The sequence below is a fragment of the Bombina bombina genome, chromosome 1 (genome assembly GCF_027579735.1).
Source record: "Bombina bombina isolate aBomBom1 chromosome 1, aBomBom1.pri, whole genome shotgun sequence".
Classification (NCBI taxonomy): Eukaryota; Metazoa; Chordata; class Amphibia; order Anura; family Bombinatoridae; genus Bombina; species Bombina bombina.
The window spans coordinates 448150368-448177268 of record NC_069499.1 but is presented as its reverse complement, the minus strand read 5'-3'; the positions used below and the strand labels follow the sequence as shown (position 1 = coordinate 448177268).

The 26901-nt window shown below is 40.8% G+C and overlaps 1 protein-coding gene across 1 annotated transcript in view; it reads left to right on the top strand.

The window, feature by feature from the left end:
* TLK1 (tousled like kinase 1) overlaps positions 1-26901 on the top strand; it is a 725439-nt gene that overhangs the window by 552192 nt on the left and 146346 nt on the right. Inside the window, 2 exon segments of the mRNA XM_053698426.1 lie at positions 430-618; positions 8045-8111. Of these exon segments, the coding sequence (XP_053554401.1) occupies positions 430-618; positions 8045-8111 (256 nt within the window).

The window sequence follows — 26901 nt, the reverse complement described above, 5'->3', positions numbered from 1 at the left end:
AAGTAGTTATACATTACAACCACTAGGTGGTAGTAACCATACAGGGTGTGGCTGTGTCTTGTAGCCATTGTATATACACCTATAGACATGACTAAGGGGACCTGTGACGGGTCTGAAACGTTGTGATTTTTGGGACCATGAAGCAATAAAGGTCTGTTTTACTGCACTTGCTGGGCTGGAGTGAACTTTTCTTCAAAAATTAATTTTAGTCAGATGTTTTCTTAAATACACCCAATATATTTAAAAGTGTTTGTGGTAGTATGAAAATACATTTACATAGTGATTCACCACCATCCAACTCATGCAGCAGAAAATGCATACATTAATATAAGTTGCCAGGTAACCACATATTGAACAGTTTGACTTTGAGTGAAGTACTTTTAGTGAATTATTTTTCATGTCTGCTTTTCTATGTATTCTTTTATACAGGCAGCAGGAATGGGTGAATCAGCAGAGAGAAGATATTGAGCGACAAAGAAAGCTATTGGCCAAGCGAAAACCTCCAACAACAAACAATTCTCAAACACCCTCTGCAAATTCTGAGCCAAAGCAAAGGAAAACTAAAGCTGTAAATGGAGCCGAAAGTGACCCTTTTTTAAAACCTAGTTTACCCCAATTGTAAGTGTTTATAATCCACTTTTTCTTCAGCCCTAAATATCTACTGTTTAGTAATGCTTTCCAAATTGTAATAATCATTTCTATTTATTTGAGCATATATTTAAATAATATGATAATCTTCATAACTTACTGAATACAGCAACCTATTGTCTGCTAATTGTTAAAAAAACACCTATTTTTGTATTTCAAATGTATTTTAATACCATTGATACATGCATAAAGTATCCATTGAGTTACACAAATGCAAAGTTTTTGAAGCATAGGTGATTGTTACAAATAACTTTATTTTAAATATACTTTATAACCCTCATCTTATAAAACATACATTTTGTGACTTATTGATTAATAAGAGCCATTGTAAATGGCAAAGCATTGTACATGCATGGTTAAAAAAATACAAATAGTGAGTTGCAGGTCATTTCCACATTATACATGTGCATTAAGGGTACAGTAAACTCAAAATGAAATATGCATGATTCTGATAGAGCATGCGATTTAAACAACTTTCCAAATTACCTTTATTATCAAATTTGCTTGGTTCTTTTGGCATCATTTGTTGAAGAGTAAACCTCGGTAGGCTGATAAGATCTTAGGAGCGTGCACACGTCTTTATTGTAGTGTTACACAATGTTGCAAAAACTGCTGCCATAGACTTCTAAACAATGTTGCAAACATTGCTGCTTAGAGGTTAAAGGCACGTGCACGTTTCTGAGCTCACCTAGGATTGCTCTTTAACAAAGGATACCAAGACAACGAAGCAAAATTGATAATAGAAGTAACATAAAAAGTTGTTTAAAATGTCATGGTCTGTATAGTCAATTTAATTTTATTTGTTTGTCTAACCTTTCCATAAATGTTAATCTGAAGCTTTGCTAGCTTGCACTTTAACAACACGCACACAGTAGGAAGTGATTTCCAGCGTGAAGGCCTTCAAGCTAGCAGAATTAGTGTGGAAGGTGCTTTTCCTATTGATTGTTGAAAGATCATTATAGTTTAAAAAGCACATGCTCTAATTTAAAACCTAGCAGTCATGTAGTGCTATGTTTTTAACCCCTGCAAAGGGATTAAAACCACTCGGGAGCCACAGAGCACTGCTAGGCAAAGTGGAAACTGCTGCAATCAGGCGCGCTAGTCACACAGCTGGGTTGTTAGACTAGCACTGCTAATTGGGTCAGTGGCTGTACTTGACAGATTAGAGCATGTAATTATTTTTATTATAAAGGACAGAAAATCTGATCTTACTGTTGGGGGTTAATTAAAAATAAGCACAAGAAAGGTATACTTTCGTACTTAACCCTTTATGTGCAAATGACAAACACGTAGTTGTCATCCACAGTATGTCTTTAGTGGGGATAACGACCATGTGTTGTCATCCGGGGGGTAGCTCATTGAGTCTGAGGTATATTGCTTGCTCTTTCAAATGATGTGTATGTTGGGTATATGCTAAATGTTTATTACATTTAAAAAAAACAAAAAAACAGACACATCTCAATACACATAATTATAATCTCATAAGCCCCTCTTTAAAATAAAGCCCCTAATATAAATGTTAATCACCAGGTGATCACTGTAGTAATAACCATCGCCTGGTGTGAAAAAATGTGCATTAATTTGAATAGAGGCTCATGGTAGCCCTACCTCAAAATCAATTATATAAATATACCCAAAAGTCCCTGAATTATGAGAATAACCCCTTCTTGTTTATAGAGTTAAAAAAAAACACAAAACATTGATTGCAATATTGGATAAAAGGGGTTTCTACCTGTATTAAATATTTAACAAACTGCTTGGGACTGAAAAAAGGTTTGGATTTCAGAATAAGTTTGGATTTTGGAATTCCGGATTTGGGGATTTATACCTGTATATATCTTTTTAACTTGGGGGTCTCAAGGCACCACTTTTTTTTTTTTTTTTTATTGAGTTAAACAAGCAGAGCTTACAACTATTATATAATTACTGAAAATACAATAGCATCCGTAGCAAAGGCAATACATATATTACAATGAGTATTTACAAGATTCTGATGTGGCTAAGTAGGTACATAGAATACTGCCAATATACTACCTGGAAAAAAATAAACATCAAAATCATCCTATATTTTTGAATTAATAAAAGTAAATCCCATAAATAGTTAAAACCATTGGCACCACCTAGTGGAATAGTTGTACGCTAATATATATATAATTTTAATATCAATGCATAGCTGTGAGGTGCTGTGTATTAAAAAAGATTATTTACAAAAACAAATAGTGGTTAACAATCCACTAATTGCAAAAGAATACACTTGTAGCACTCTTATTCCATAGTGCAAAAGTATTGTGTATATGTAGTGTTTGGTATGACTATTTCACAAACATACATTTAAACATCAAATCTTTATTTGTTTGGTTAAAATAAGGGGAAATTGGTTCAAAACAGTCTATGGCTATTAGACCTAAGATATGGCAAATTAAACCGCGGACCTATTGTTATATCTAGCTTACCTACAACAATAGGTCTGCAGTTTATTTTGCCATGTCTCAGGTCTAATGGTCACAGACTGTTTTTAATCAATTTCCCCTGATTTTAACTAAACAAATCAAGATTTGATGTTTAAATGTATGTTTGTGAAAGTCATACCAAACACTACATATACACTATAATACTTTTGCACTATGGAATAAGAGAGTGCTGCAAGTGTATTCTTTTGCGATTAGTGGATTTTTTTACCACCAATTGTTTTTGTAACTAAATCCCATAAATGTTCAGTACTGCAAAAAAGAAAAAGTATCCACTCTTGGATATATATCTTACATCATATCTTATTATAAATAAAGGAATTGGGGGATTACATCTCTCTTTGAATGTAAACTGATTCAATTAAAGGGACAGCCTAGGCCAAAATAAACTTTCATGATTCAGATAGAGCATGTAATTTTAAACAATTTTCCAATTTACTTTTATCACCAATTTTGCTTTGTTTTCTTGGTATTCTTAGTTGAAAGCTTAACCTAGGAGGTTCATATGCTAATTTCTTAGACCTTGAAGCCCACATCTTTTCCGATTGCATTTTAACAGTTTTTCACCACTAGAGGGTGTTAGTTCACGTATTTCATATAGATAACACTGTGCTCGCGCACGTGAAGTTATCTGGGAGCAGGCACTGATTGGCTAGACTGCAAGTCTGTCAAAAGAACTGAAAAAAGGGGCAGTTTGCAGAGGCTTAGATACAAGATAATCACAGAGGTTAAAAGTATATTATTATAACTGTGTTGGTTATGCAAAACTGGGGAATGGGTAATAAAGGGATTATCTATCTTTTAAAACAATAAAAATTCTGGTGTAGACTGTCCCTTTAAGGCCATAAAAGAGAGAAAATGCAGAGAGACAAAAAAAGCAAAACAATCTACTGGTCACCAATTCCTAATAGTACGAATTCTAAATTCCGAAATGGATAAATCAGATGATCAAATTCTCTGGGAGAAAATGTTTTATTGAATATGGTCTATTTCTTAAAAGATATATACATATATATACATCTATATATCGTGTTCCACATTCATATTATTTTTTATTTCTTGAATATTTGTGATTGCTTTCTCTTTCACATTTCTTTAAAATTAAATTTCTTACTGCTAAGATTATTATATTAATATTTTTTTTTTTTATTCTGAACTTCACCCAGCAGAAAGATTGTTTGTACAAGCGAGATACCTGTGGATGGGAATTTTTATATTAGTAATCCAATATTCTACTTTCAGCCACAGTTGTCTATTTTTGGACGTTCACACATCATATATAATAGGTCGGCTGCAGGATAAGAACATTTTGGACACCTGTTAAAATTAAAGATAGGAGTAAATTAGAAAGTTGCTTAAAATGTTATGCTTTATTTTCTTTCATGTATTTGGCAAGAATCCATGAGCTAGTGACGTATGGGATTTACAATCCTACCAGGAGGGGCAAAGTTTCCCAAACCTCAAAATGCCTATAAATACACCCCTCACCACACCCACAATTCAGTTTTTACAAAGTTTGCCTTCTATTGAGGTGGTGAAGTAAGTTTGTGCTAAGATTTCTACGTTGATATGCGCTTCTTAGCATTTTGAAGCCCGATTCCTCTGAGTACAGTGAATGTCAGAGGGATGTGAAGGGAGTATCGCCTATTGAATGCAATGGTTTTCCTCACTGGGATCTATACCACAGGTTCTCTGTTATCGGTCGTAGAGATTCATCTCCTACCTCCCTTTTCAGATCAACTATATACTCTCATATTCCATTACCTCTACTGATAACCGTTTCAGTACTGGTTTGGCTATCTGCTATATGTGGATGGGTGTCTTTTGGTAAGTATGTTTTCATTACTTAAGACACTCTCAGCTATGGTTTGGCACTTTATGTATTTATATAACATTCTAAATATATGTAATGTACTTATATTTGCCATGATTCAGGTTTTCAGTATATTTCCTTTTGCAGACTGTCCGTTTCATATCTGAGAAATGCATTTTTTTAGGAAAAATTATGTTACCTGGGGTTTAGTCTCTTATTTTCAAATTGACTGTCTTTTAAATTCACGGGCAGAATTAGACTTGCGAGGGCGCAAAATGACAAAGTTTATTGCGTCATTCTTGGCGCAAGATTTTTTGGTGCGAAGTTACGTTCGTTGACGCAAATTCGTAATTTCCGGCGTTTTAGTTGACGCCGAGTCTTTCATAAGGTTGCGTCATCTGTGACGCGAGTGTGTCATTTCCAGACGTCTTTGGCGGCAAAAAATATTTTTCTCTTTGTGTGCGTCCCATTCCTGAAACTGCCATATAAGGAAATTGATCATTTTGCTTTATATATTGTTTTTTTCTTACATTTGCAAGATGTCTCAATCTGATTCTTTCTCAGAAATCACTATTGGAACCCTGCTGCCTGATTTCAGTTCTACCAAAGCTAAGTGCATTTGTTGTAAACTTGTGGAGGTTATTTCTCCAGCTGTGGTTTGTAATAGTTGTCATGATAAACTTTTACATGCAGAGAATGTATCCATCAGTAGTAGTTCATTACCTGTTGCTGTTCCCTCAACATCTAATGCACAAGATATACCTGTAAATTTAAAATAATTTCTGATTCTATTCAGAAGGCTTTGTCTGCCATTCCGCCTTCTAATAAACATAAAAGGTCTTTTAAAACTTCTCATAAAGTTGATGAAATTTCAAATGACCGGCAACATGCTCAATTATCCTGCTCTGATGAGGATCTATCTGGTTCAGAAGATCCTGCCTCAGATATTGACACTGACAAATCTTCTTATTTATTTAAAATGGAGTATATTCGTTCTTTGTTAAAAGAAGTGTTGATTACATTGGATATTGAGGAAACTAGTCCTCTTGATATTAAAACTAGTAAACGTTTAAATTCTGTTTATAAACCTGCTGTGGTTACTCCAGAGGTTTTTCCAGTTCTGATATTTCTGATATGATTTCTAAGGAATGGAATAGACCTGGTACTTATTTTATTCCGTCTTCAAGGTTTAAGAGATTGTATCCTTTGCCAGCAGTTACTTTAGAGTTTTGGGAAAAGATCCCCAAAGTTGATGGGGGCTATCTCTACTCTTGCTAAACGTACTACTATTCCTACGGAAGATAGTACTTCTTGAATCTTATCTAAGGAAAGCTTATTTATATTCAGGTCATCTTCGTCTCAGGCCTGCAATTTCTTTGGCTGATGTTGCAGCTGCTTCAACTTTTTGGTTGGAGACTTTAGCGCAACAAGTGTTGGATCCTGAATTGTCTAGCATTGTTAACTTGATTCAACATGCTAATAATTTTATTTGTGATGCCATTTTTGATATTATCAACATTGATGTTAAATTTATGTCTTTAGCTATTTAAGCTAGAAGAGCTTTCTGGCTTAAATCTTGGAATGCTGACATGACTTCTAAGTCCAGATTGCTATCTCTTTCTTTCCAAGGTAATAAGTTATTTGGTTCTCAGTTGGATTCAATCATTTCAACTGTCACTGGGGGGAAGGGAGTTTTTTTGCCTCAGGATAAGACCGGGTAAATCTAAAGCTTCTAACCGTTTTCGTTCCTTTCAACAAAATAAGGAACAGAAACCTAATCCTTCCCCCAAGGAATCTGTTTCCAATTGGAAGCCTTCCTCAATTTGGAATAAAACCAAGCCATTTAAGAGATCAAAGCCAGCCCCCAAGTCTGCATGACTCAGCTGGTAGGGTGCAGATTAAGATTTTTCAAAGATGTTTGGACCAATTCGGTTCAAAATCAATGGATTCAGAGTATTGTCTCTCAGGGGTACAGAATAGGATTCAGAGTAAGACCGCCTGTGAGAAGATTTTTTCTCTCACGCATTCCAGCAAACCCATTTCAGACCTGGAGTTATCAGGGGTAATCATGCCAGTTCCGTTTCAGGAGCAGAGTCTGGGGTTTTATTCAAATCTATTCATTGTCCCAAAGAGAGAGAATTCATTCAGACCAGTTCTGGATCTGAAAATTTATTGGTGGGTAGATGTAAGCCTCCAATAAACAAGCACTATCTATGGTAAATAGTTTGCAAATTTTGAAGAAGAAAAAATGGTTTGGAAATAGCAAAGTGCTACTTATTGCCCTATAACTTGCAAAGAACATGTAAACATAGGGTATTTCTAAACTCAGGACAAAATTTAGAAACTATTTAGCATGGGTGTTTTTTGGTGGCTGTAGATGTGTAACAGATTTTGGGGGTCAAAGTTAGAAAAAGTGTTTTGTTTTTTTTTTTCAATTTCATCATATGTTATCAAAACAAATTATAGTAACTTATAAGATATGATGAAAATAATGGTATCTTTAGAAAGTTCATTTAATGGCGAGAAAAATGGTATATAATATGTGTGGGTACAGTAAATGAGTAAGAGGAAAATTACAGCTAAAATGTAAAAATAGCCCTGATCCCAAACGGTAAGAAAATTTAAGTGTGCTGTGGTCACTAAGGGGTTAAAGGGATAGGAAAGTCAAAATTAAACTTGTGTGATTCACATAGAGCATGTCATTTTAAGACACTTTTAAATCCACTTCTATTTTCAAATGTACTTTTTTTTTTTTCTCTTGGTATTCCTTGTTGAAAAAGAATACACACAAATCTCTTGTGATTGGCTAACTAGATGTGGTAGTTCAATGTTGTTCCTTCAGCAATGGATAACAAAAGAATGAAGAAAATTTGATAATAGAAGTAAACTGGAAAGTTGTTTGAAATTGTATGTTCTATCCGAATCATGAAAGAAAATGTTGGGTTTCCTGCCCCTTTAATTTTGACTTTACTGTTCCTTTAAGTCATTACTGTCACTATGATACATTTTACAATTATGGAAAATTATTTTGACTTTACTGTAACTTTTTAATAATTTTTTTAATTGTTTGTAATTACTGATTCTATATTAGTTTTTCTTTTTATCAATTACTCAGGTTAACATTAGCCGAGTACCACGAGCAGGAAGAAATTTTTAAACTAAGGCTAGGACATCTGAAAAAGGTAGGTTCTTTAATCAATATATATTTTTTATAATTATCGTTGTTTTGGTGCATACGTGTTTTTTTTTAAATTGTTATAAACAGGGAAATATAAAAGTGCATTAGATAAAAATGTAAAATATTCAGTTATGTTTATATTTGTTTATTTTTAATTGTAACTTCTAGTTTAACTGTTACTACCTCTTAAAGCAAGGATTCTCCTCTCAAATATATTACACAAACGCACATCCACATGCTTTTATTATATCTATTGATCAACAATACACACTTTTTTTTTGTCTTGAAAACATTTAATATGTAATAGGTTATTACTGGTACTTTACTACATATTGGTTTAATCTAGAAAGGATATTTCACAATATATTTATCTATATATATGTTCAGATACTACATGCAAGAAATGCTGTAACCCAGTAATCTCCTGTTTTTTTTTTTTTTTTTAGTTTTGTTAAAGTAATAAATAAGATAATGGTGAAAAAAATTAAAAGGTTTCAAGGGGACTTTGAAATAGGCAGCCTCTCCGCTGTATCTTTGTAGTTTTTCTGTTTGCTCATTATAGGCACAGGTAGAATGTGTTCACAGACATGCACTATATGCAGATAATGCCATATAAATGTGTAATTTTCATCTGATTGTTTAGCTTACAAGAAAAAAAATCATATAACCAGAAGTATTGTTGAGAAATTTGCCATATAAACCATATTAGCAGTTCAATAGAACCTTTACAAAATTATTCATTGGAAATTTGTAAACCATGTGTGAGGTGAAAAAATATACAGCAATTATCTTTTCATGAAGAGAAAATTTTGTAAATACCTACCTGAAATGCACAGGGTGCACACTATCCTTTTCCATCTTAATATGAGGAGAGTCCATGGCTTCATTCATTACTTGTGGGAAATACAGAACCTGGTCACCAGGAGGAGGCAAAGGCTCAAATATCTCCCCCACTCCCCTCATCCCCCAGTCATTCTTTGCCTTTTTATCACAGGAGGATGGCAGAGATGGCAGAGAAGTGTCGGAAGATTACGAAGTAGTCTCTTATGGAGGGTAGTACTCTTAGAAATGGGACTGGAGTTTTAAGTAGTCCTGTCAGGCTCTCAGTGAGAGCATGGATGAAAGTTAGAGTCTGGAGATGCAGGGAGAGTCTTTCTGCGAAACCATTCCGACTCTTATTGACAGCTCCATAAGCAATCTGCGTTGACCAGTTTCGCTGCCTGCTTTTTACCACTCAAGTCCATGTCAGAAGCGATGCTACAACACTGTCAAACTTGAGAGGCCGTGTTCCTGTTCCATGGCATAGATTCTGGTAAGATCATTTCATTTTTTTTATACATTTATGATAACGCAAGAATCTACAGAATCAAGGGTAAATATCTCAGGAAGGGTATTATTGAACAGGGGGGGATTTATACATGATTACTTTGTTGTTGTTTTTTTTGCTGCGACATGTGTAAGATGTGGCTCTGGCAATGTATGAACAGTCAGGTTCTTCCTTTATTTTGATTAACTGCGCAGTCTGTTTAGTTTGGCGTGGTTTTTCTCGGCTGCAGGGGCGGTCCTGCACGGCCTGTTTCCTGACCGTCGGTTGCAGGAGACGAAGCGAGTTTCTCTGTGGGCCTGGGTCATAGGAGGTTGTGAGTGCCCCGGCCATTGGAGTTATAAAGGTGCCATTTATATTCTTTCTATAGCCCATATTAAAGGCGCAAGCTATGAAGACTCTAATGCGTTAGAGGGTACTCCCTCTTTGCCTAGATCTAATGCCTGTGTTTATTGTGAGGAGGTTATGGTATACCCGCCTGCTCAACTATGTTCCACTTGCCGTGATAAAATAGTGTTATCTAAAAAGAACAAGATGTTTAGTACCACTGAGCCGTCCACCTCTGAGGGGTCTCCGTCCCTTGAGGTGCGTTCCCTACAATCATCTCCGATAACGCATGCAGCTCCCCAGTGTACTACTAATCCTCCTGCGGAGGGGCCCTGTGGCCACCAGATTTTGCTGATCAGTTGCAAACGGCGGTGTCTGCTGCCTTTAGTGCTTTACCTTGCCCTGCTAAGCGCAAGCGAAAAGTTAAACATTGCTATCCTTCCCAGGGGTCATTTACTCCGTTGGATGTATCTGAAACTAGATTATACACTGATGAGGAAGACTCAGATACCTCGGACTCTCTCTCTCTGGGTCGGAATCTGCGGCCTCTAAACCTCTTGTGGGGAGGGCACGTTTTGCCCGATTCTAAACGTAAAGTGCTTAAACAAGTTTTTGTCAATCCCATCGTTCAAGATGGAGACAATAAGGTCTATCCTGCCCTTAGTTAAAAGGGACAGTTTATGACTACGATAGACCTGAAGGACGCTTACCTTCGTGTGCCAATTCACATGGATCACTTAAAGTTCCTAAGATTTGCTTTTCTGGACCAGCACTCCCAGTTTGTAGCTCTCCCCTTCGGTCTGGCTACTGCTCCAAGAGTCTTTATAAAGGTTCAGGGAGCTTTGCTCGTGATGGAGAGATCCAGAGGTATTGCAGTAGCGCCTTATCTGGGCAACATCTTGGTCCAGGCCTCGCCCTGCCGGCTGGCAGAGGACCATTTGAGAGCTATTCTACTTCTTCTTCGATCTCATGGATGGAAGATTAACTCGGGAAAGAGTTCTCTGGTTCCCAGTACCAGAGTGGAGTACCTGGGCATAATAATAGACTCCATATCCATGAAGATATTCCTGACAGACCAGAGACGTTGCAAAATTGCCTCAAGCTGCCTTGCCCTTCAGACCTCTTCAAGGCCATCTGTGTCCAGATGTATGTATGTAGGTGATTGGGCTCATGGTATTCAGCATAGATGTCATTCCATATGCCAGGTTCCATCTCAGACCTCTTCAGTTGTGCATGCTGAGGCAATGGAACGGCGATCACTCAGATCTATCCCAACAGATTTCTCTGGACAGACGGGAGAGAGAATCCCTCTTGGTGGCTCTGTCCAGATCGGCTGTCCCAGGGGACATCCTTCCTGAGACCATCCTGGGAAATTGGGACTACGGACACGAGCCTCTCAGGATGGGGAGCTGTTTGGGGTGCCAGGAAGGCACAGGGCGAAGTTGCTTCTTCCGATCAACATCCTGGAACTTCAAGCGATCTTCAACGCTCCAGTCAGACAACGTAACCTCGTTGGCTTAGATCAACCATCAGGGGGGAACGAGGGAAGTATCTTGGATTCTGGAATGGGCGGCGATCCACATTCCAGGTGTGGACAACTAGGAAGCGGATTTCTCCAACATAGGTGTGTCCGGTCCACGGCGTCATCCTTACTTGTGGGGATATTCTCTTCCCCAACAGGAAATGGCAAAGAGCCCAGCAAAGCTGGTCACATGATCCCTCCTAGGCTCCGCCTACCCCAGTCATTCTCTTTGCCGTTGTACAGGCAACATCTCCACGGAGATGGCTTAGAGTTTTTTTAGTGTTTAACTGTAGTTTTTATTATTCAATCAAGAGTTTGTTATTTTGAAATAGTGCTGGTATGTACTATTTACTCAGAAACAGAAAAGAGATGAAGATTTCTGTTTGTATGAGGAAAATGATTTTAGCAACCGTCACTAAAATCCATGGCTGTTCCACACAGGACTGTTGAGAGCAATTAACTTCAGTTGGGGGAACAGTGAGCAGTCTCTTGCTGCTTGAGGTATGACACATTCTAACAAGACGATGTAATGCTGGAAGCTGTCATTTTCCCTATGGGATCCGGTAAGCCATGTTTATTACGATCGTAAATAAGGGCTTCAAAAAGGGCTTATTAAGACTGTAGACTTTTTCTGGGCTAAATCGATTCATTATTAACACATATTTAGCCTTGAGGAATCATTTTATCTGGGTATTTTGATATAATAATATCGGCAGGCACTGTTTTAGACACCTTATTCTTTAGGGGCTTTCCCAAAGCATAGGCAGAGCCTCATTTTCGCGCCGGTGTTGCGCACTTGTTTTTGAGAGGCATGGCATGCAGTCGCATGTGAGAGGAGCTCTGATACTTAGAAAAGACTTTCTGAAGGCGTCATTTGGTATCGTATTCCCCTTGGGGCTTGGTTGGGTCTCAGCAAAGCAGATACCAGGGACTGTAAAGGGGTTAAAGTTCAAAACGGCTCCGGTTCCGTTATTTTAAGGGTTAAAGCTTCCAAATTTGGTGTGCAATACTTTTAAGGCTTTAAGACACTGTGGTGAAAATTTGGTGAATTTTGAACAATTCCTTCATGTTTTTTCGCAATTGCAGTAATAGTGTGTTCAGTTTAAAATTTAAAGTGACAGTAACGGTTTTATTTTAAAACGTTTTTTGTACTTTGTTATCAAGTTTATGCCTGTTTAACATGTCTGAACTACCAGATAGACTGTGTTCTGAATGTGGGGAAGCCAGAATTCCTATTCATTTAAATAAATGTGATTTATGTGACAATGACAATGATGCCCAGGATGATTCCTCAAGTGAGGGGAGTAAGCATGGTACTGCATCATTCCCTCCTTCGTCTACACGAGTCTTGCCCACTCAGGAGGCCCCTAGTACATCTAGCGCGCCAATACTCCTTACTATGCAACAATTAACGGCTGTAATGGATAATTCTGTCAAAAACATTTTAGCCAAAATGAACACTTATCAGCGTAAGCGCGACTGCTCTGTTTTAGATACTGAAGAGCATGACGACGCTGATAATAATATTTCTGAAGGGCCCCTAACCCAGTCTGATGGGGCCAGGGAGGTTTTGTCTGAGGGAGAAATTACTGATTCAGGGAACATTTCTCAACAAGCTGAACCTGATGTGATTGCATTTAAATTTAAGTTGGAACATCTCCGCATTCTGCTTAAGGAGGTATTATCCACTCTGGATGATTGTGACAAGTTGGTCATCCCAGAGAAACTATGTAAAATGGACAAGTTCCTAGAGGTGCCGGGGCTCCCAGAAGCTTTTCCTATACCCAAGCGGGTGGCGGACATTGTTAATAAAGAATGGGAAAGGCCCGGTATTCCTTTCGTCCCTCCCCCCATATTTAAAAAATTGTTTCCTATGGTCGACCCCAGAAAGGACTTATGGCAGACAGTCCCCAAGGTCGAGGGAGCGGTTTCCACTTTAAACAAACGCACCACTATACCCATAGAGGATAGTTGTGCTTTCAAAGATCCTATGGATAAAAAATTAGAAGGTTTGCTTAAAAAGATGTTTGTTCAGCAGGGTTACCTTCTACAACCAATTTCATGCATTGTCCCTGTCGCTACAGCCGCATGTTTCTGGTTCGATGAGCTGATAAAGGCGGTCGATAGTGATTCTCCTCCTTATGAGGAGATTATGGACAGAATCAATGCTCTCAAATTGGCTAATTCTTTCACCCTAGACGCCACTTTGCAATTGGCTAGGTTAGCGGCTAAGAATTCTGGGTTTGCTATTGTGGCGCGCAGAGCGCTTTGGTTGAAATCTTGGTCGGCTGATGCGTCTTCCAAGAACAAGCTACTTAACATTCCTTTCAAGGGGAAAACGCTGTTTGGCCCTGAATTGAAAGAGATTATCTCTGATATCACTGGGGGTAAGGGCCACGCCCTTCCTCAGGATCGGCCTTTCAAGGCAAAAAATAAACCTAATTTTCGTCCCTTTCGTAGAAACGGACCGGCCCAAAGTGCTACGTCCTCTAAGCAAGAGGGTAATACTTCTCAAGCCAAGCCAGCTTGGAGACCAATGCAAGGCTGGAACAAGGGAAAGCAGGCCAAGAAACCTGCCACTGCTACCAAGACAGCATGAAATGTTGGCCCCCGATCCGGGACCGGATCTGGTGGGGGGCAGACTCTCTCTCTTCGCTCAGGCTTGGGCAAGAGATGTTCTGGATCCTTGGGCGCTAGAAATAGTCTCCCAAGGTTATCTTCTGGAATTCAAGGGACTTCCCCCAAGGGGGAGGTTCCACAGGTCTCAGTTGTCTTCAGACCACATAAAAAGACAGGCATTCTTACATTGTGTAGAAGACCTGTTAAAAATGGGAGTGATTCATCCTGTTCCATTAAGAGAACAAGGGATGGGGTTCTACTCCAATCTGTTTATAGTTCCCAAAAAAGAGGGAACGTTCAGACCAATCTTAGATCTCAAGATCTTAAACAAGTTTCTCAAGGTTCCATCGTTCAAGATGGAAACCATTCGAACTATTCTTCCTTCCATCCAGGAAGGTCAATTCATGACCACGGTGGATTTAAAGGATGCGTATCTACATATTCCTATCCACAAGGAACATCATCGGTTCCTGAGGTTCGCATTCCTGGACAAACATTACCAGTTCGTGGCGCTTCCTTTCGGATTAGCCACTGCTCCAAGGATTTTCACAAAGGTACTAGGGTCCCTTCTAGCTGTGCTAAGACCAAGGGGCATTGCTGTAGTACCTTACTTGGACGACATTCTGATTCAAGCGTCGTCCCTTCCTCAAGCAAAGGCTCACACGGACATTGTCCTGGCCTTTCTCAGATCTCACGGATGGAAAGTGAACGTGGAAAAGAGTTCTCTATCTCCGTCAACAAGGGTTCCCTTCTTGGGAACAATAATAGACTCCTTAGAAATGAGGATTTTTCTGACAGAGGCAAGAAAAACAAAACTTCTAGACTCTTGTCGGATACTTCATTCCGTTCCTCTTCCTTCCATAGCTCAGTGCATGGAAGTGATCGGGTTGATGGTAGCGGCAATGGACATAGTTCCTTTTGCGCGCATTCATCTAAGACCATTACAACTGTGCATGCTCAGTCAGTGGAATGGGGACTATACAGACTTGTCTCCGAAGATACAAGTAAATCAGAGGACCAGAGACTCACTCCATTGGTGGCTGTCCCTGGACAACCTGTCACGAGGGATGACATTCCGCAGACCAGAGTGGGTCATTGTCACGACCGACGCCAGTCTGATGGGCTGGGGCGCGGTCTGGGGATCCCTGAAAGCTCAGGGTCTTTGGTCTCGGGAAGAATCTCTTCTACCGATAAATATTCTGGAACTGAGAGCGATATTCAATGCTCTCAAGGCTTGGCCTCAGCTAGCGAGGGCCAAGTTCATACGGTTTCAATCAGACAACATGACAACTGTTGCGTACATCAACCATCAGGGGGGAACAAGGAGTTCCCTGGCGATGGAAGAAGTGACCAAAATCATTCTATGGGCGGAGTCTCACTCCTGCCACCTGTCTGCTATCCACATCCCAGGAGTGGAAAATTGGGAAGCGGATTTTCTGAGTCGTCAGACATTGCATCCGGGGGAGTGGGAACTCCATCCGGAAATCTTTGCCCAAGTCACTCAGCTGTGGGGCATTCCAGACATGGATCTGATGGCCTCTCGTCAGAACTTCAAAGTTCCTTGCTATGGGTCCAGATCCAGGGATCCCAAGGCGGCTCTAGTGGATGCACTAGTAGCACCTTGGACCTTCAAACTAGCTTATGTGTTCCCGCCGTTTCCTCTCATCCCCAGGCTGGTAGCCAGGATCAATCAGGAAAGGGCGTCGGTGATCTTGATAGCTCCTGCGTGGCCACGCAGGACTTGGTATGCAGATCTGGTGAATATGTCATCGGCTCCACCTTGGAAGCTACCTTTGAGACGAGACCTTCTTGTTCAGGGTCCGTTCGAACATCCGAATCTGGTTTCACTCCAGCTGACTGCTTGGAGATTGAACGCCTGATCTTATCGAAGCGAGGGTTCTCAGATTCTGTTATCGATACTCTTGTTCAGGCCAGAAAGCCTGTAACTAGAAAGATTTACCACAAAATTTGGAAAAAATATATCTGTTGGTGTGAATCTAAAGGATTCCCTTGGGACAAGGTTAAGATTCCTAGGATTCTATCCTTCCTTCAAGAAGGATTGGAAAAAGGATTATCTGCAAGTTCCCTGAAGGAACAGATTTCTGCCTTGTCTGTGTTACTTCACAAAAAGCTGGCCGCTGTGCCAGATGTTCAAGCCTTTGTTCAGGCTCTGGTTAGAATTAAGCCTGTTTACAAACCTTTGACTCCTCCTTGGAGTCTCAATTTAGTTCTTTCAGTTCTTCAGGGGGTTCCGTTTGAACCCTTCCATTCCGTTGATATTAAGTTATTATCTTGGAAAGTTTTGTTTTTAGTTGCAATTTCTTCTGCTAGAAGAGTTTCAGAATTATCTGCTCTGCAGTGTTCTCCTCCTTATCTGGTGTTCCATGCAGATAAGGTGGTTTTACGTACTAAACCTGGTTTTCTTCCAAAAGTTGTTTCTAACAAAAACATTAACCAGGAGATTATCGTACCTTCTCTGTGTCCGAAACCAGTTTCAAAGAAGGAACGTTTGTTGCACAATTTGGATGTTGTTCGCGCTCTAAAATTCTATTTAGATGCTACAAAGGATTTTAGACAAACATCTTCCTTGTTTGTTGTTTATTCCGGTAAAAGGAGAGGTCAAAAAGCAACTTCTACCTTTCTCTCTTTTTGGATTAAAAGCATCATCAGATTGGCTTACGAGACTGCCGGACGGCAGCCTCCCGAAAGAATCACAGCTCATTCCACTAGGGCTGTGGCTTCCACATGGGCCTTCAAGAACGAGGCTTCTGTTGATCAGATATGTAGGGCAGCGACTTGGTCTTCACTGCACACTTTTACCAAATTTTACAAGTTTGATACTTTTGCTTCTTCTGAGGCTATTTTTGGGAGAAAGGTTTTGCAAGCCGTGGTGCCTTCCATTTAGGTGACCTGATTTGCTCCCTCCCTTCATCCGTGTCCTAAAGCTTTGGTATTGGTTCCCACAAGTAAGGATGACGCCGTGGACCGGACACACCTATGTTGGAGAAAACAGAATTTATGTTTACCTGATAAATTACTTTCTCCAACGGTGTGTCCGGTCCACGGCCCGCCCTGGTTTTTTTAATCAGGTCTGATAATTTATTTTCTTTAACTACAGTCACCACGGTACCATATGGTTTCTCCTATGCAAATATTCCTCCTTAACGTCGGTCGAATGACTGGGGTAGGCGGAGCCTAGGAGGGATCATGTGACCAGCTTTGCTGGGCTCTTTGCCATTTCCTGTTGGGGAAGAGAATATCCCCACAAGTAAGGATGACGCCGTGGACCGGACACACCGTTGGAGAAAGTAATTTATCAGGTAAACATAAATTCTGTTTTTCTCAGCAGACAATCCTTTCATCCGAGGGAATGGTCTCTTCATCCCGAGGTGTTTGCGTAGATTTGCAACAGATGGGGGACACCGGAGATAGATCTCATGGCGTCCAGACTCTATTTCAAGCTACCCAGATACGGGTCTCAATCCAGGGATCCCCAGGTAGGACTGATAGATGCCTTAGCAGTGCCTTGGGGGTTCAACCTAGTCTACATATTTCCTCCGTTACCACTTCTACCTTGAGTAGTGGCTCGCATCAAGCAGGAGCAAGCATAGACTATTCTGATTGCTCCTTCGTTGCCGCGGAGGATGTGGTTTGCGGATCTGGTGGGGATGTCATTGTCTCCTCCATGGAGGTTGCCCTGCCGCAAAGATCTGCTGGTACAGGGTACTTTTGTGCATCAAAATCTAGATTTTCTGAGGCTGACTGCGTGGACATTAAACGTCTAGTCCTAGCCAGGAGAGGGTTTTCTGAGAGTGTGATTGATACTCTTATTCAAGCCAGAAAGCCGGTCACCCGACGCATCTATCATAAGGTGTGGAGGACCTACTTATTCTGGTGTGAGTCTTGTGGGTATCCCTGGCATAAGGTCAAGGTATACAGGATTCTTTCTTTCCTCCAGGACGGTTTGGAGAAGGGACTTGCTGCCAGTTCCTTAAAGGGACAGATTTCGGCTCTATCTGTGTTACACAAGAAGTTAGCTGAGCTTCCTGATGTACGGTCCTTTGTTCAGGCTCTATCCAGGATCAGGCCTGTTTTTAGGCATTCTGCTCCTCCTTAAAGTTTAAATATGGTTCTTAAGGTTTTGCAGAGGGCTCCATTTGAGCCTATGCATTTGCTTGACATTAAATTGCTGTCTTGGAAGGTTCTTTTTCTTTGGCTATTGCTTCGGCACGCAGAGTGTCTGAGTTGGCAGCCTTGCAATGTGAACCTCCTTACCTGATTTTTCATGCCGTCCATACTGGGTTGGGATTTCTCCCCAAGGTTGTGTCTGATTGCAACATCAATCAGGAGATTGTAGTTCCTTCCTTGTGTCCTAACCCTTCTTCGAAGGAACGGTTACTTCATAATTTGGATGTGGTTCGAGCTTTGAAATTCTATCTTTAGGCTACGAAGGATTTCAGACAAACTTCAGCATTGTTTGTTGTTTATTCAGGGAAGCGCAAAGGGCAGAAGGCTTCTTCCACTTCCCTATCTTTTTGGCTGAGGCGCATGATTCGCTTGGCTTATGAGACAGCGGTACGTAAGCCTTCTCAGAGGATTACAGGTCACTCAACTAGAGCTGTGGCTTCTTATTGGGCCTTCAAGAATGAGGCTTCTATGGAGCAGATTTGTAAGGCGGCTACCTGATCCTCCTTGCATACTTTTTCAAAATTTTACAAATTTGACGTGTTTGCTTCTGCGGAAGCAGCTTTTGGGAGAAAGGTCTTGCAGGCTGTCGTGCTCTCAGGATATGGTCCGCCTCTTTACACTCCCGTTTTTTTCATTCAGTGTCCTCTAGAGCTTGGGTATTTGTTTCCCACAAGTAATTAATGAAGCCGTGGACTCTTCTTATATTAATATGGAAAACATAAATTATGCTTACCTGATAATTTCATTTCCATCTGTATGAGGAGAGTCCACAGCTCCCGCCCCGGTTCTCTGTTGGGCGGAGCTTGTTTTGTTTTTCTTCCGGCACCATTTATACCCTGATATTTCTCCTACTGTTCCTTGTTCCCTTGGCAGACTGACTGGGGTATGAGGGGTGTGGGGAAGGTATTTGAGCCTTTGGCTGGGGTGTCTTTGCCTCCTCCTGGTGGCCAGGTTCTGTATTTCCCACAAGTAATGAATGAAGCCATGGACTCTCCTCATACAGATGGAAATTAAATTATCAGTTCAGCATAATTTATGTTTTTGCACGGCAGAAGAATAAAGTTTCTCAGATATATATTGCTGTAAATTGTGCAAAATAAAAATATATTGCATTGCTCCCGATCTTTCTGCATTTTCTGGGATTGTTACAATTTAGAATCTCTGTCCCACCAACCACTTTTCCCAATGTTATTAATATCCCAGTTTTATAAAGGGAAACTGGGGACCTCTAATCCCCTACTGAGATTTCCCATCACTAAGGAACCCACCACACTCCAGACTGCCACAAAAACAGCTTTGGTCGAACCAGACACAACCCTCGACCATTTTCTCCCTCATGCTGCCCTTTTTTTTACCTTTTTGGTTTTATATCCCTATATGATGATTTCAGTCAGGCAAGCAAACTGTTTCTACCCTTGTGACTTTGTGTGTGCCCACGTACTGGCAACCCTATTTACCAGAACTTTAATTTGTTATCTTACTGTCAGTTAAGGCCGAAACCCATGCACTAACAGCATTTTTTAATGTTCTAAATATGGAGCTATCCAAAACACAAAAAGAAGTCCAGCAACTGTGCAGAACAGGTGTGCACACTGTGAGAGTCACTGCCAAGACCTTCTAATCAGTAACTACTTTAACTCATATTTAATCAATATTTCAGTAGCAGAAAAAAAGTATATATAGAAAGATAATATGGATTAAGGCAGTACCTTGTTTGGATAATTAGACTTACCAAAGACTCAATAAATGGCAACCAAATTGAGTGTATAATGTGTTAAGGAAACCTTAAAATAATTTATTTCCATTACCTGCTTAATTTAAGAAAAAAGTTAATAAACCTGTAATAACATTTTTGTTTAATAAGAAAGCAGTGCAATACAGCATTCATGCTATGTCAAGCCTGTTCATAATAGGGGATAATCAATTGTGTGATATTGTAGTGCATAGTGTGTGCATGCCCTTTTCTCCAACATAGGTGTGTCCGGTCCACGGCGTCATCCTTACTTGTGGGATATTCTCTTCCCCAACAGGAAATGGCAAAGAGCCCAGCAAAGCTGGTCACATGATCCCTCCTAGGCTCCGCCTTCCCCAGTCATTCTCTTTGCCGTTGTACAGGCAACATCTCCACGGAGATGGCTTAGAGTTTTTTAGTGTTTAACTGTAGTTTTTATTATTCAATCAAGAGTTTGTTATTTTAAAATAGTGCTGGTATGTACTATTTACTCTGAAACAGAAAAGAGATGAAGATTTCTGTTTGTAAGAGGAAAATGATTTTAGCAACCGTTACTAAAATCGATGGCTGTTTCCACACAGGACTGTTGAGAGGAATTAACTTCAGTTGGGGGAACAGTGAGCAGACTTTTGCTGCTTGAGGTATGACACATTCTAACAAGACGATGTAATGCTGGAAGCTGTCATTTTCCCTATGGGATCCGGTAAGCCATTTTTATTACAGAAAGAAAAAAAAAAAAGGGCTTCACAAGGGCTTTTTAAGACTGTAGACATTTTCTGGGCTAAATCGATTTTTATATAAACATATTTTATACTCCATAGCCTTGAGGAATTATTTTAATCTTGGGAATTATGTAAAATAACCGGCAGGCACTGTATTGGACACCTTATTCTCTAGGGGCTTTCCCTAATCATAGGCAGAGTCTCATTTTCGCGCCTGTATTGGGCACTTGTTTTTGAGAAGCATGACATGCAGATGCATGTGTGAGGAGCTCTGATACATAGAAAAGACTTTCTGAAGGCGTCATTTGGTATCGTATTCCCCTTTGGGCTTGGTTGGGTCTCAGCAAAGCAGATACCAGGGACTGTAAAGGGGTTAAATATAAAAACGGCTCCGGTTCCGTTATTTTAAGGGTTAAAGCTTCCAAATTTGGTGTGCAATACTTTTAAGGCTTTAAGACACTGTGGTGAAATTTTGGTGAATTTTGAACAATTCCTTCATACTTTTTCGCAATTGCAGTAATAAAGTGTGTTCAGTTTAAAATTTAAAGTGACAGTAACGGTTTATTTTAAAACGTTTTTTGTACTTTGTTATCAAGTTTTTGCCTGTTTAACATGTCTGAACTACCAGATAGACTGTGTTCTGAATGTGGGGAAGCCAAGGTTCCTTCTCATTTAAATAGATGTGATTTATGTGACACAAAATTTAGAGAAAATGATGCCCAAGATGATTCCTCAAGTGAGGGGGAGTAAGCATGGTACTGCATCATCCCCTCCTTCGTCTACACCAGTCTTGCCCACACAGGAGGCCCCTAGTACATCTAGCGCGCCAATACTCCTTACTATGCAACAATTAACGGCTGTAATGGATAATTCTATCAAAAACATTTTAGCCAAAATGCCCACTTATCAGCGAAAGCGCGACTGCTCTGTTTTAGAAAATACTGAAGAGCATGAGGACGCTGATGATATTGGTTCTGAAGGGCCCCTACACCAGTCTGAGGGGGCCAGGGAGGTTTTGTCTGAGGGAGAAATTTCAGATTCAGGGAAAATTTCTCAACAAGCTGAACCTGATGTGATTACATTTAAATTTAAATTGGAACATCTCCGCGCTCTGCTTAAGGAGGTGTTATCCACTCTGGATGATTGTGAGAATTTGGTCATTCCAGAGAAACTATGTAAAATGGACAAGTTCCTAGAGGTCCCGGGGCCCCCCGAAGCTTTTCCTATACCCAAGCGGGTGGCGGACATTGTAAATAAAGAATGGGAAAGGCCCGGTATACCTTTCGTCCCTCCCCCCATATTTAAAAAATTGTTTCCTATGGTCGACCCCAGAAAGGACTTATGGCAGACAGTCCCCAAGGTCGAGGGGGCGGTTTCTACTCTAAACAAATGCACCACTATACCCATAGAAGATAGTTGTGCTTTCAAAGATCCTATGGATAAAAAATTAGAAGGTTTGCTTAAAAAGATGTTTGTTCAGCAAGGTTACCTTCTACAACCAATTTCATGCATTGTTCCTGTCACTACAGCCGCGTGTTTCTGGTTCGATGAGCTAGAAAAGGCGCTCAATAATAATTCTTCTTCTTATGAGGAGATTATGGACAGAATTCATGCTCTCAAATTGGCTAATTCTTTCACCCTAGACGCCACTTTGCAATTGGCTAGGTTAGCGGCGAAAAATTCTGGTTTTGCTATTGTGGCGCACAGAGCGCTTTGGTTAAAATCTTGGTCAGCGGATGCGTCTTCCAAGAACAAATTGCTTAACATTCCTTTCAAGGGGAAAACGCTGTTTGGCCCTGACTTGAAAGAGATTATCTCTGATATCACTGGGGGCAAGGGCCACGCCCTTCCTCAGGATAGGTCTTTCAAGGCCAAAAATAAACCTAATTTTCGTCCCTTTCGCAGAAACGGACCAGCCCCAAGTGCTACGTCCTCTAAGCAAGAGGGTAATACTTCTCAAGCCAAGCCAGCCTGGAGACCAATGCAAGGCTGGAACAAAGGAAAGCAGGCCAAGAAACCTGCCACTGCTACCAAGACAGCATGAGATGTTGGCCCCCGATCCGGGACCGGATCTGGTGGGGGGCAGACTCTCTCTCTTCGCTCAGGCTTGGGCAAGAGATGTTCTGGATCCTTGGGCACTAGAAATAGTCTCCCAAGGTTATCTTCTGGAATTCAAGGGGCTTCCCCCAAGGGGGAGGTTCCACAGGTCTCAATTGTCTTCAGACCACATAAAAAAACAGGCATTCTTACATTGTGTAGAAGACCTGTTAAAAATGGGAGTGATTCATCCTGTTCCATTAGGAGAACAAGGGATGGGGTTCTACTCCAATCTGTTCGTTGTTCCCAAAAAAGAGGGAACATTCAGACCAATCTTAGATCTCAAGATCCTAAACAAGTTTCTCAAGGTTCCATCGTTCAAAATGGAAACCATTCGAACAATTCTTCCTTCCATCCAGGAAGGTCAATTCATGACCACGGTGGATTTAAAGGATGCGTATCTACATATTCCTATCCACAAGGAACATCATCGGTTCCTAAGGTTCGCATTGCAGTAGTACCTTACTTGGACGACATTCTGATTCAAGCGTCGTCCCTTCCTCAAGCAAAGGCTCACACGGACATTGTCCTGGCCTTTCTCAGATCTCACGGGTGGAAAGTGAACGTAGAAAAAAGTTCTCTATCTCCGTCAACAAGGGTTCCCTTCTTGGGAACAATAATAGACTCCTTAGAAATGAGGATTTTTCTGACAGAGGCCAGAAAATCAAAACTTCTAAACTCTTGTCAAATACTTCATTCTGTTCCTCTTCCTTCCATAGCGCAGTGCATGGAAGTAATAGGTTTGATGGTAGCGGCAATGGACATAGTTCCTTTTGCGCGAATTCATCTAAGACCATTACAACTGTGCATGCTCAGTCAGTGGAATGGGGACTATACAGACTTGTCTCCGACGATACAAGTAAATCAGAGGACCAGAGATTCACTCCGTTGGTGGCTGTCCCTGGACAACCTGTCACAGGGGATGAGCTTCCGCAGACCAGAGTGGGTCATTGTCACGACCGACGCCAGTCTGGTGGGCTGGGGCGCGGTCTGGGGACCCCTGAAAGCTCAGGGTCTTTGGTCTCGGGAAGAATCTCTTCTACCGATAAATATTCTGGAACTGAGAGCGATACTCAATGCTCTCAAGGCTTGGCCTCAGCTAGCAAAGGCCAAGTTCATACGGTTTCAATCAGACAACATGACGACTGTTGCGTACATCAACCATCAGGGGGGAACAAGGAGTTCCCTGGCGATGGAAGAAGTGACCAAAATCATTCAATGGGCGGAGACTCACTCCTGCCACTTCTCTGCAATCCACATCCCAGGAGTGGAAAATTGGGAAGCGGATTTTCTGAGTCGTCAGACATTTCATCCGGGGGAGTGGGAACTCCATCCGGAAATCTTTGCCCAAATTACTCAATTGTGGGGCATTCCAGACATGGATCTGATGGCCTCTCGTCAGAACTTCAAGGTTCCTTGCTACGGGTCCAGATCCAGGGATCCCAAGGCGACTCTAGTAGATGCACTAGTAGCACCTTGGACCTTCAAACTAGCTTATGTATTCCCGCCGTTTCCTCTCATCCCCAGGCTGGTAGCTAGGATCAATCAGGAGAGAGCATCGGTGATCTTGATAGCTCCTGCGTGGCCACGCAGGACTTGGTATGCAGACCTGGTGAATATGTCATCGGCTCCACCATGGAAGCTACCTTTGAGACGAGACCTTCTTGTTCAAGGTCCGTTCGAACATCCGAATCTGGTCTCACTCCAACTGACTGCTTGGAGATTGAACGCTTGATCTTATCAAAGCGAGGGTTCTCAGATTCTGTCATTGATACTCTTGTTCAGGCCAGAAAGCCTGTAACTAGAAAAATTTACCACAAAATATGGAAAAAATATATCTGTTGGTGTGAATCTAAAGGATTCCCTTGGGACAAGGTAAAAATTCCTAAGATTCTATCCTTTCTTCAAGAAGGTTTGGAGAAAGGATTATCTGCTAGTTCCTTGAAGGGACAGATTTCTGCCTTGTCTGTGTTACTTCACAAAAAGCTGGCAGCTGTGCCAGATGTTCAAGCCTTTGTTCAGGCTCTGGTTAGAATCAAGCCTGTTTACAAACCTTTGACTCCTCCTTGGAGTCTCAATTTAGTTTTTTCAGTTCTTCAGGGGGTTCCGTTTGAACCCTTACATTCCGTTGATATTAAGTTATTATCTTGGAAAGTTTTGTTTTTGGTTGCAATTTCTTCTGCTAGAAGAGTTTCAGAATTATCTGCTCTGCAGTGTTCTCCTCCTTATCTGGTGTTCCATGCAGATAAGGTGGTTTTACGTACTAAACCTGGTTTTCTTCCGAAAGTTGTTTCTAACAAAAACATTAACCAGGAGATAGTCGTGCCTTCTTTGTGTCCGAATCCAGTTTCAAAGAAGGAACGTTTGTTGCACAATTTGGATGTTGTTCGTGCTCTAAAATTCTATTTAGATGCTACAAAGGATTTTAGACAAACATCTTCCTTGTTTGTTGTTTATTCTGGTAAAAGGAGAGGTCAAAAAGCAACTTCTACCTCTCTCTCTTTTTGGATTAAAAGCATCATCAGATTGGCTTATGAGACTGCCGGACGGCAGCCTCCTGAAAGAATCACAGCTCATTCCACTAGGGCTGTGGCTTCCACATGGGCCTTCAAGAACGAGGCTTCTGTTGATCAGATATGTAAGGCAGCGACTTGGTCTTCACTGCACACTTTTACTAAATTTTACAAATTTGATACTTTTGCTTCTTCTGAGGCTATTTTTGGGAGAAAGGTTTTGCAAGCCGTGGTGCCTTCCATCTAGGTGACCTGATTTGCTCCCTCCCTTCATCCGTGTCCTAAAGCTTTGGTATTGGTTCCCACAAGTAAGGATGACGCCGTGGACCGGACACACCTATGTTGGAGAAAACAGAATTTATGTTTACCTGATAAATTACTTTATACAACGGTGTGTGCGGTCCACGGCCCGCCCGGGTTTTTTAATCAGGTCTGATAATTTATTTTCTTTAACTACAGTCACCACGGTATCATATGGTTTCTCCTATGCAAATATTCCTCCTTTACGTCGGTCGAATGACTGGGGAAGGCGGAGCCTAGGAGGGATCATGTGACCAGCTTTGCTGGGCTCTTTGCCATTTCCTGTTGGGGAAGAGAATATCCCACAAGTAAGGATGACGCCGTGGACCGGACACACCGTTGGAGAAAGTAATTTATCAGGTAAACATAAATTCTGTTTTTGGATTTTTTGCTAGTGGTGTACAGACTTGTTTTCATTGTAACAGAGTAGTTTAGGTCCTTTATGCTTTTTCATATGCAACAAATAGGATGCACAGTCTGGTGTGTAAAGATGAGAGGACGCAGTGGACCAATAACTGGACTAATTGAGACATATATTGTTGGATTGTTGTTTTTATTCTTGCTTAATCCTAGGAAAGTACAGTTCTGTGCAATCCCGATTTAGGTGGTCTTGAAACATCTCCTCAATATAGGAAAATAAATCTTGCAATGCTTCTTTGGTCAGTTTGGTTCACGTTTATTTGGCCAATATAATGTTCCTATCTGTTTACTATTCATTTTATTTAATTTGTGAAAGGCTTTTTCACACCCAGAGTCCTAGCGCCTGTTTTTAGGGACAGTAAACGCCTTGTAATTGTTATGTTGATATAGAATATCAGCCAAGCCTTAATGTTTTAAAACAAACTACAGCAATTTAAAGTAGCTTAACTCCACCCACCATATTCCTTATATTGAGGAACCAATTTGGGCTTTAGTCCCCAGACAACAAGGCTAGCCACTGTCATAAAGTTTATTAGTTTTCTTTTGCATGATGTACCGAGTCCACGGATTCATCCTAACTTGTAGGATATTGTCCTTCCTGACAGGAAGTAGCAAAGAGAGCACCACAGCAGAGCTGTCTATATAGCTCCCCCCCTTAACTCCACCCCCAGTCATTCTCTTTGCTGGCTCTAAGCAGGAAGAGTAAAGAGAAGAGGTGTTAAACTGTTAGTTTTATTTTATCTTCAATCAAGAGTTTGTTGTTTTTAAATGGTACCGGTGTTGTACTATTTACTCTCAGGCAGGACATAGTTACAAATGCTAAGATCATAATCCTCCAGGCAGAAATCTTCATCTAAGGTCCACTGCTGTTCCCACAGAAACTGAGGAGTACAGGAAAACTTCAGTGTGAGGAACGATTTCTTGCTATACAGCAATGAGGTATGTCCAGTCATATTTCCTGCAGAGACTGTGTTAACTCAGAATGGCTGACAGTGTCCCCATTAGGGGAAGGGTAAGCAGTAATCCTAGT